Genomic DNA, 10,630 nt, shown 5'->3' on the forward strand with positions numbered 1-10,630 from the left:
GAACTAGGCCGGGATCTGGCATTGCTTGATCTCGGATTTTAAATTGAATTGTCCATATCAAGTTTAAGCTCCCATTTACCTTCTATGCCCCGCAATTTGCCATCAAACTCTTTCAGATCTTACAGTTGCCTATGTTAATGGTTCTTTCCTGCTAACCACAACAACTTTTAAATTTCTTAGTTTTGTTATTGTCACCTGAGAAACAGAGGAGAACATTGAAAATTAAATTAACATATCTGCTCACGAGTATTCATTCCATCATAATGTACAACGGAAAGAAAGGATCAATATTTCCAATGCGTTAGGGGATCCCATTTGCCCATATGATGGCTCTGAGAATGCTATTATGCTCATTCCTATGCTGGAAAGGGCAGAATCAAACTACAAAATTCAGAATCAAAAGGTTCTGTAAAATTTTCTTTCACCTGTGCCCACGAATGTCATTAACATCACATCCTTTTAATCACATATCTCAAGTTCAATCATGCAGTAAGATTCATGCACCACAGTTCAATAGCTTCACCAGCTGGTTTCGCAGTAAACCACCTGGCAATGAGATGCAATATTAACATTGTATTCTTAACATGTGTTAAATCATTTTGATGACACAAGCATTAAGTAGAGCAGCATCTAGGAATTCTTGAGTCTCATTCTCAATATCCATTATAATCTTTTTTTTTTTGGGTCCACCTTGAAGGGTATATAACAGAGAAATAACAGTAAATCTAAATGAACATATTCTTAATCCTACTCAGCAAGAAATGCTGACACCTACTCGCCTTGAAATTGCCTTCTAAAACATGCAGCAAATTGATTGCTTCTACTCTACTAAACTCCTGCTGCAGCCTTAACCTCAGGACCAGTCATTCCCTGAAATATTCAGCCCACAACAACAAAGAAGTTAACAAGTGCAGATTAATAACCATTCATGATATTAAAATAAGAGATCCAGGCTTGGCTATTCAAAAATCCAGAACATAGTAGGGAAAAGAGTTAAGAATAGGTAATAAATTAATTCTAGGGAAATTATCTCTGCACCACCTTTGTTTTGTCATATGTTTATCTAACCACTACAAAATTTTGATATATTCATTGCACCACCTTTGTTTCTAAACTTGTATCAATCAACCACTTTAACACTAAAGATAATCATTTTACCCCTAAAATAAACTAAAAGACTATTTTATTCTACAAAATTTTGAAAAATAAAAAAAATATAATTATTAAAATACCCCTAAATTCAGTAAAACAACTAAATCTCAAAATTTAAGATCATAATTTTTAAATGACAGTATAATTATAAAAAATTAACATCTTGTAATTATAATTTTTTTATAATTATAATTTCATTTAATTTTTGTAATTAAATAAAGTATAGAAAGTTTACAAAAATTAACAAGAAGAGAAAAGCTCCCTATAATTATTGTAAACTTCCATATAATTGATATTAAGAAACTTTCCCATACAAATTAAATGAAATTATAATTACAAAAAATTAACATGATAATTTTTAAATGAAATTATAATTATAAAAAATTAACATATTGTTTAGATTTATTTATTTTATGAAATTTAGGGGTATCCTTGTAATTAGAATTTTTTTAATTTTTTAAAATTTTGTAGAATAAATGGTCTTTTAATTCATTTAAGGGTAAAATATTCATTTTTTAGTGTCAATGTAGTTTATTGATACAAACTTAAAAACAAAGGTGGTGCAAAAAATATGTCAAAATTTTGAGGTGGTTAGATATATACACGACAAAACAAAAGTGGTGCCGAGATAATTTCCCTTGATTCTAAAAAGATTACTAAAATTAACTTATTACAGTATAAAATTCAACAATGCTGCTAGTCCTTGACAAACCTCAGACGGAGGGCTCTTTCTGATCTTCCGAGTAGGCGTCCTCAATGTGACAAACTCCTCCGCTGCCGTTGGATGAACACCCACTGTGGCATCAAAGTCTGCCTTAGTCAGACCAGCTTTGACAGCAACAGCAAATCCCTGGAAATTTAACACGTGTACAAAAGATGACCAATTAGATTCTGCAGAATCCCAATAACATTATTTATCCATCCCACTATCTGAGAAATCTGTAAAACAATACACAGCATCCCTGAAACTCACTCCTAGCTTCCTTTTTTTTTTTTTTTAACTTTTTCACCCTTTGGGGTGGGGCTGCAAGATTTGGCACAGAAAATGTTACCACTTTGGATGCTAAATTTAAGGATTTTGGCCATCATTTGACCGCCTTAAAACAGTAAGCACCGTTAGTGAAAGATCAACATGAAACAGCATGTCTAAATTTTGTTTTTACCCTCTATTTCTTCAAATCACTTATAGTTCTTTTGCCTTCCAGGTCAACACAGAAATTGTTATATATTGTGCAATGATAAACATGTATTTGTACCACATTATCCCCAATATTATAGCTCAGACAAAGAGGTGCTTGATCCTCAAAAAAGGCATGGTCACTGCATGTTCAGTGTTCATGCCTCCTAAACATAGCTGAGGTATTTGAGGTTTAGAAGAGAAAAGTCCCCACCCCCCCAACCCAACCAAAAGCCGCTGGATAGGGTAGTTCTGGTTAGCAAAACTAAATGGGAGTTTTTGGACTTTGTGACCTTTAAAGTAAAAGAATTAAAAAGGCAAAGAGTAGCTTTTGACGCTGGAGGCAAAAACCTGCACAATTTCAGGTGCATCTTCTCCACACATGTGCAAACCCAGAACTTTGTTCGTCTTTGCACATAAAACAAGTTTCATGAAGATCCTGTCTGGAAGCCCAGAGAGAGTAGCTTTTAGTGGTCTGAAATTTGCTGTGAAGACATCAATGTCGCCATATTCTTGTATAGCCTGTGAATTTCTTAAAGGTTAAATCACTAGGGACTCACTGCACTAGTTCCATAAATGCTAACTAAAAAATCAACGTCACCTGTTCTTCAGAAAGACCAACTTGTCCAATTGGTGGCTGAGAAAAGACTGCAGATGGAACAGCGCTATTCTCCAACAAAAAAGGAAGAGGGAACAATGTCAAGGCATTAGGGTATCAACCGAAATTCACATCACTAGATCTTAAAACCTCACAAACATTCTAGCAGAATGAACTTAAAATTTGAAAATGAAGAAAAATATTCCCTCAGCTTATGATAAGAGTCATAGGGAATGGTTTTTAAATTCCAACAATAAACAGTAAATGGCATTTATATATCAATTGACTAAACAGTGCAAACAAAAGTAATCGAGATACCTAACATAGCGGGTAACTCATACAGATTATATGCTCTAAAATACACATAAGCTTTACTGGATAACATAATAATCCTCCCTTAAAAAACAAATTAGTTCCTATGACAGCTATTGATTAATGGAGGGCTCACTTGATCAATCACTTTTGAGGGCAAGATTTGTATGTTACCTGTAATCAGGTTTTGTTGGCTCAGCCTGAAACAAAGTTTTTGCTAGGGCCCCTCCCTCCATTAAAGCCACTGGAGTCAAATTTATTCTGTCTGTAACATCTCCAACTGCCCAAATGGAAGGAACTGCTGTACCGGAATATTCATCAACCTAAGGAAATAATGAAGAGGAAAAACAATGAAGAAGAAACTATTTAAAAAGAGCAACACAACAGGAAAAAAACAGAAGAAACAGTAGATGTACAATGATGCAAGAACACTACCTCTATAGCTCCATTCTTGGTCATTTTGACCCCCACTTTCTCCAAACCTAAGTTCTGCAATGCACCAGAAATTCTCATAACAATCATTTCATAACTATTTATTTTTGATGAACCCTGCTAAAAGCGAGGGACTTCATAACTGTTTTATCAATTCACTTGCAAACGTAGATTGCAGTTGCTAAAAAGGAGTAAAAATTGGCCATCTTAAGGATTGCATGGTCGACATTGGAAGGGGATTCCATCAAAATACAATGCATAATTACAAACCTAGAAGATAAATGCTCATTGCTTGTCATTTCTTTCTACTGAGAAATTGGTTATGCAGATTTTCACACCCACAATATGGCATAGTTAATAGCCTAATGGACCCAATGATGCCAGCAATAAAATAAAACCGACCATGGAAAAGCTATTCCAAACCTTTGTATTAGGCCTGCGTCCAGTTGCAAACATTACATGAGAGAAGCCATCAACTGTTCCTTTATTAGTCTTCACAGATAGTGAACCGTCTGTTGATTTCAGGATAGCCTGAGGTGACTCCTCAGTGTGAAACTCAATTCCTCTCAGAGACATCTGTTCAGCAACAAAATCTCGTATCTACAAATACACAATAATGTAAATGTTATAACATAATAAAACTTAGGGTAGAGTTATATTAATTAAACATCTAGCATCATCCATCGCTCCTCACATCTTCATCGAAACCCCTTAAAACTTTCTTCTGCCGTATAAATACGTGGACCTCACTTGTTAGACCACTGAAGATGCCAGCAAATTCCAAGGCAATGTATCCACCACCAACAATTGCAATTTTCTCAGGCTTCGAGGGCAAATCAAGGGCAGCATCAGAATCTATTGCATATTCACTGCCAGGAATGTCAGGAATGAAGGGCCGTCCCCCAACCGAAATCAGTATGTGCCTAGCTGAATACAGTTTCCCATCCACATCAACAGTGTGTGGGTCCACAATCTACACAATTTTCATCAATGCAATTAAAAAAAGCAAAAAAATAAAAAATAAAAAATACAAATGTACATCACGCAGTACACAAGGCATAAAGTAATCTAAACAATAATTAAACCATGACTCGCTCATAATCCCACCTTTCCACGACCTTCAATTAAGGTAATGCCAGCATTGATTAGAATGTTCTTGTAGATACCGGTAAGGCGCTGCAACTCAGCATTTTTGTTAGCAATCAAAGTGCTCCAATCATGCTGCGGTTCCGTCCCATATTTCCATCCAAAACCATTACTCTCATCGAATTCATGAGAAAATTTTGACGCGTACACCAAAAGCTTCTTTGGCACACATCCACGAAGTACACACCTGTAAATATAAAACATAATAAAAAAACATATGCAAGCTCATAACAATTTCATCCAATGGCAGTTCAGTAGTTTTAGAAACTTACGTGCCGCCAACGCCGCCCGTGGTTTCGGAAGAAATGGTGGAAAATGGAAGTTCACAAATGGCCACAGAAGCGCCAAAATTGGCAGCAAAACGGGAGGCGCGGACGCCACCGCTGCCGGCACCGATAGTGAAGAGGTCAAAGTCGTAGTGGCTCGGCAGCTCAGCTCCATTATCAGACTTGGCTCGAGCCGCAACGTGGCGGCGTCGGCATTGAAAATAAAGAAGCGAGAAGCAATTGTGAGAGAATGGAGTTAGGGTATTTTGTAGCGAAAGAAAGTGAGAAGAGAGTGGGACTGTAATTGGTAGTCTGTTATAGAAGGTTGTTGTGAGCTTTGGAGTTGTAACAGAAGTTGCCATTTCTTTAAAAATTATTCAGTTTGGTTTTAGGGTTTTCAGTTCAGGTCCATTCGGGTTTAAGATTTCAACTCAAACAGGTTGAAAATTTTTTTCCGTTCGGTTCGGTTTCAAATTCAGTTCCGATTTGGGTTGTTAATTCGGGTTCAAATGCGGTTTGGGTTACAACTCAGTTTATGTCACTAAATTTGAGTCGGTTTGTTATTTCGGATAGGGTTACTAATTCCGGTTACAACCACCACTATATAAGGGGGCCAAAAAAACGTAAAACTAAAAGAGCTGTGGAAATTCCATGATTCAATGCAAGTCCGTCATAGATTTGCGGCTGCAATTCTTTCGTGGTCAAAACTTCACCTTTCAAGCAAACATCAATTGAAATAGGACACGACTACCATGCTGGGCATAAAATCCCTATATGGTGCAAGGGCCAAACTTGAGCCGTTGGATTCAGCTTGTTTGAATTCAACGGTTGTGGTTTTAATTTAAAAAAAAAAGAGAAAAAATGAATAAAAACAGGAAAAAAAATAAGGCAACTGGTTGAATCAAAAATATTTTTTCCTCCCTCCTCTTCTCCTCTCTTTCTCCCTCCCTTTCTCCCTCTCTTTCTCCTTTCTCCCCCCCGAACATTGAGCAGATCTTTGTTGTTCCTCACACTGTCACGGTCTCGTTCTTGGTGACTCTCCCACTCCGGCTCACACTCCCGCTCCTGCTCTTGCTCACACTCAGGCTCTCATTCTCGCCGTTGCTGTTGCTATTGGTCTTGGCCTTTCTTCCAACTCACACTCACGCCCGAACTTGCTCTCACTTTCGCTCTAGCTCCCGGCTCCAACTTTCACTCTTCTCATCAAGGTTACTCAACTTTAAACTTAGCCTTGTATTTGTTAAAGTGATTTAGATCTATAATTTGTTATATTTGGGGAAAACGATTTGTTAATGATATAGTGTAGAAATATAATGCTTACATAATATTTGACAAAATGCCACAAAGAACTATAGAACTATTTGTCATCTTTTAAGATAATAGGTTAATTTTTTTTTTGTTGACAAAATGCTATAGTCGTGTTTTCAAATTAGGGATTTTCGAGCTGCTGCTGCCGATGTTATTCAAGTTCGAGCGAGAAAGACGGCAAATTAGCTGCCTCATCTTCAACTTAAAGGTAAATTTTGGTGGAATTTGAGTTGAAATTGAGTGAGTTTGAGTGGGAAGACGAGGTTCTAAGAGAAAGAAAATGGGTGTTTGGTTGGCTAGAAAGTGAGAGAAAATTTTTGGATTTGGAAAGTGATGGGTTCTTTGTTTTTACTTCTTTATTGTTCTTTATTGAGTAGATGTTGACGGTACAAGCATTATAATTAAGATTTTCAATGGCAAATATAGAGAAATAGAAGCAAACTTTGATTCAGAGTATGCAGCAGCATTTTTTGATACTTAGTTTTTTTGGGGAAGCATTGGATACTAATTATTGTAGGTTTGTGGTCTGAACAGTAGCTAAAACCTTAACCACAGTTTGAGGTTTCTTTTCTGGAACCATTCATGGTAATTTCAGGCAGAGATTGTGCATCATGTGCAGCATGTCCGTGTCTCTTCAATAGAAAGCTTTCAAGTTTGCAGTCTTACAATGTAATGATTTGGTAAAGCATTACAATTTGTACATGTGCTGTCATCTTTTGCACTCCTATATTTTCCTTAATTAATTAATGGAAAAACTTGAGGTTCTCACTTCTCTAACATTTGCTTAGAAGCATGTTGATATTGCAATATCCAGGTGATATGTAATTTTCACCTTATTTTTTTTATTTCAGCATTTTTCTGGGTACTATTTCATACACAAGGGCTTGCACTCATGCTTTTTTGTCCTTCGATAAACTTTGTATCCAAATATCCTTTTCTTACCCAATTAAAGAAGCGAGCATGCTAATGATAAGTTTGCTTGCTTTTGATGTAACATGCCATGCTGGTAGTGCCCAGGATGTAGTAAATATCATTTCTAGTTGATATAATGGACTGAGTATGCACTCATTTCAGTTGTTTCATGAAGATAGAGTGAATTCTATTAAATTGGCTCTTCCCTTGTTTTTTTTATATTTATTTTAAGGTATTATTATGAAGATTCTATTAAACTTTATTTTCATTCGTTTTCTTTTACGAAATTAAAAATTATACCCAATTGGAATTATACACTACTCGTCCTTGAGAGAATTATGTAGACAGACAAAAGAATAAAAGGAATTTAGAGAAACTCATGTGTTAGGAAGAGCTAGCCTAGGGATGAAAGAATTATGCACATGACCTTCCGATTGCAAGTATGAACTTGGTGAAAATTTAGAAACTTTTTTTATATTATTATTATTTAACATTTTCAACGTGATTTCCAATAGTTCGCACGTTTGCTTTTGATCTTTTTTTTTTCTTTTTATAGATCTTTAACATTTTATTTTATTTATTTTATTTTTGCAGCATACTTCTTTATGTTATTCTGAGGACACTACACAACAGAGCTTGAACTTCTGAAGAGTTTAGATCCAGTTGTTGACATTTTGTTTATTTTGCATTGTCAATATATATATATATATATATATATATATATATATATAATACTATAATGTTATTCAATTAATAAAGTGGAATTTTTTTTAATTATATGTTTCGTGTTTTTTAGTTTGTATTTTATGCATTTGTTTGAGAGCTTCCAAATTAATTTAAAAATATATTATGTTAAAAATATTAAATTGCTTAAAAAAACTAATTCACAACATGCATCTGCATGTTATAGAAGACAACATTTACAGCATGTGGTTAAAAACTTTTAAGCAACAGGCAAATAACTTTCAACAATGCGCTTTATATGTTGTTAAAACAGATAGCCTTAAAGACAACATCTTGATCAACAACTTGCGATTGCTTGTTGTTGAAAGTGTTTAACAATGTACATTACACGTTGTTAAATCTCATTTTTCTTGTAGTGAGTTGGAATAACTGGAATTTTTTTGCCTGCAATATCAGTGAAGCCATCATTAAAGAAATTGGTATTTGTTTGTTAGCTCATATGATTCATTTGTTTTCTTATATCATACTGAGAAGCAATTAATATATTGGCAATGACAATTTGGAAAGTCTTGTTATCGAGAATAAGAGAAAAGTGCATTAATTCACTTGGGTTGCAAAGAATTTAGATGAATGACGGTTGATGATTCTAAAAAATAGTGCAATGTCAGATAAATATAAACCATCCTCGCTTCATAGGTAGTTATTGCATTCGACAAAACACCTGAATCCCAAATGTAGTTTCAGAGGTTCTATGATCGATCATTGATCAATGTAAATTAAACTATTATTCTATTTTAATTCTTTTCTATGAATGATTTGATATGAAATCTAAATTGTAGAGATGAATGGTATAAGAGATAAAATTGTAATTTTTGTGCAACATGATTACACGCTTAATGTATGATGCCCATCATGTAATTTTTATAATTATTTTGTTTAAATCATAGATATTGTAATATTTTAATTATAGTATAAAAATAAAGATAATATGAAACTTTTTTTCAATTAATGCTAATGATTAAATTTTATTATCATTTAGTTTTTTATAATTATTTTGTTTAAATTATTTATGGTATGATTGTGTATGTATTAGTTAAACAATTACTCTTTAATTATAAGTATGACTTAAATATTTAGTAAAAATTGTTTTTGAAAATGGCATTACCAAACACATACTTAGATTCAAAATACAACAACTGCAAAACATCATTTTCATTTTTAATTTTTTTTAAAAAATACTAATTCAGAAACAATACCAAACAGACCCTAATGTTTTCTGTTTTTAGGGTTTATATTGGTTTTGATGATCAGTACAAGTTTGTTTGGTTGCTGAGAAAGCGGATGGGAAAATAAGCCTATAAATTTGTATGGGAATTAATAGAATTAAAAATGGTTGCAAGGTTATTTATAGTGGAGATTTTGGCTATAAAAAGCGTTGGCAGAATATAAGAGCTTTCCAAATTTATTTGCGAGGCCACTTACTGCAACCATTAGTATTTTACTCATTTTTGCCTTTTTTCAAACTTAATAGTTAAGTCATATATTGCTTTAGCCCACTCATTTCTTCACGTTCATGGTTCACTTTCACAAATTTCACTCAAATGTGAAAAATTTCAATTTCCACTACAACTTAGTTGAAAGCCATTCATTGTGTTTAGTACTTTTTGAAGCCTTAATCAACAAATTGAAGGCATACATTGCTTAACTAGAATTTCAATAATAATTAAAAAAATTAAAACAATTAGGATTATTGATATAATAATTAACAACCGAAAACCAAATATTTATATATTCAATCATACTTTTCTTTAATAAATAGAAAATTTTTGAGGTATTTAAAAGTAATTACATGAAACATTGAACAACGAATATGAAACAGATCACTTAAAATATGCAACAACGAACATAAAATATGAGTACCGCCATAACAGTGAACATGAAACATAAAACATGAAACATAGAACAACAAACATGAAACATCAAACAACAAACATGAAACGAGGGCAAAAAAGAAAAATTTTGGGGTATTTGGAAAATCAGTACATGAAACATTGCACAACAAACATGAAACGAATCACTTAAAATATGCAACAATGAAAATAAAATATGAGTACCCCGGTAACAGTGAACACATAACATCAAACATGAAACGTAGAACAACAAATATGAAACGTGGAACGTAAACATGAAACAGGGGGGAAAAAGAAAAATTTCGGGGTATTTGAAAAATTATTACATGGAACATCAAACAACAAACATGAAACATCTTACTTAAAATATGCAACAGCGAATATAAAATATGAGTACCTCGGTAACAATGAACACACAACATCAAACATGAAACGTAGAACAGCAAACATGAAACGTGGAACGTAAACATGAAAAGGGGCAAAAAAGAAAAATTTCGGGGTATTTGAAAAATTATTACATGGAACATCAAACAACAAACAAGAAACATCTTACTTAAAATATGCAGCAGCGAACATAAAATATGAGTACCTCGGTAACAATGAACACACAACATCAAACATGAAATGTAGAACAGCAAACATGAAACGCGGAACCTAAACATGAAACGGGGGCAAAAAAGAAAAATTTCGGGGTATTTGAAAAATTATTACATGGAACATCAAACAACAAACA

General features: G+C 33.7%; 1 protein-coding gene and 1 long non-coding RNA gene across 4 annotated transcripts; one reads left to right on the forward strand and one right to left on the reverse strand.

Moving 5' to 3' along the window:
* Window positions 1-241: 241 nt before the first annotated feature.
* On the reverse strand, window positions 242-5,887 carry LOC18049450 (glutathione reductase, chloroplastic). Of its 2 annotated transcripts, XM_024188975.1 has the most exons (11): window positions 5,090-5,887; window positions 4,779-5,004; window positions 4,366-4,644; window positions 4,095-4,271; window positions 3,675-3,728; window positions 3,414-3,562; window positions 2,931-2,994; window positions 2,681-2,851; window positions 1,865-2,002; window positions 780-870; window positions 242-546 (listed from the first exon to the last, which is right to left on the reverse strand). In XM_024188975.1, exons 1-10 carry the CDS (start codon window positions 5,443-5,445, stop codon window positions 829-831), a joined length of 1,656 nt encoding a protein of 551 aa, XP_024044743.1. In that variant the 5' UTR covers window positions 5,446-5,887; the 3' UTR covers window positions 242-546; window positions 780-828. The 2 variants fall into 2 exon arrangements, with proteins under 2 accessions (XP_024044743.1, XP_006441322.1); XM_006441259.2 differs by lacking the exon at window positions 242-546 and having other exon boundaries at window positions 553-870.
* A 93-nt stretch (window positions 5,888-5,980) lies between these two features.
* LOC112100204 lies at window positions 5,981-7,968 on the forward strand. 2 transcript variants are annotated; one of them, XR_002906522.1, is made up of 3 exons: window positions 5,981-6,291; window positions 6,500-6,599; window positions 7,898-7,968. It is a non-coding gene; the product is annotated as an uncharacterized LOC112100204 (long non-coding RNA). The 2 variants fall into 2 exon arrangements; XR_002906521.1 differs by having other exon boundaries at window positions 6,517-6,599.
* The last annotated feature ends 2,662 nt before the right edge of the window (window positions 7,969-10,630 follow it).

This window comes from Citrus clementina, unplaced genomic scaffold (assembly GCF_000493195.1).
Source record: "Citrus clementina cultivar Clemenules unplaced genomic scaffold, Citrus_clementina_v1.0 scaffold_3, whole genome shotgun sequence".
Lineage (NCBI taxonomy): Eukaryota > Viridiplantae > Streptophyta > Magnoliopsida > Sapindales > Rutaceae > Citrus > Citrus x clementina.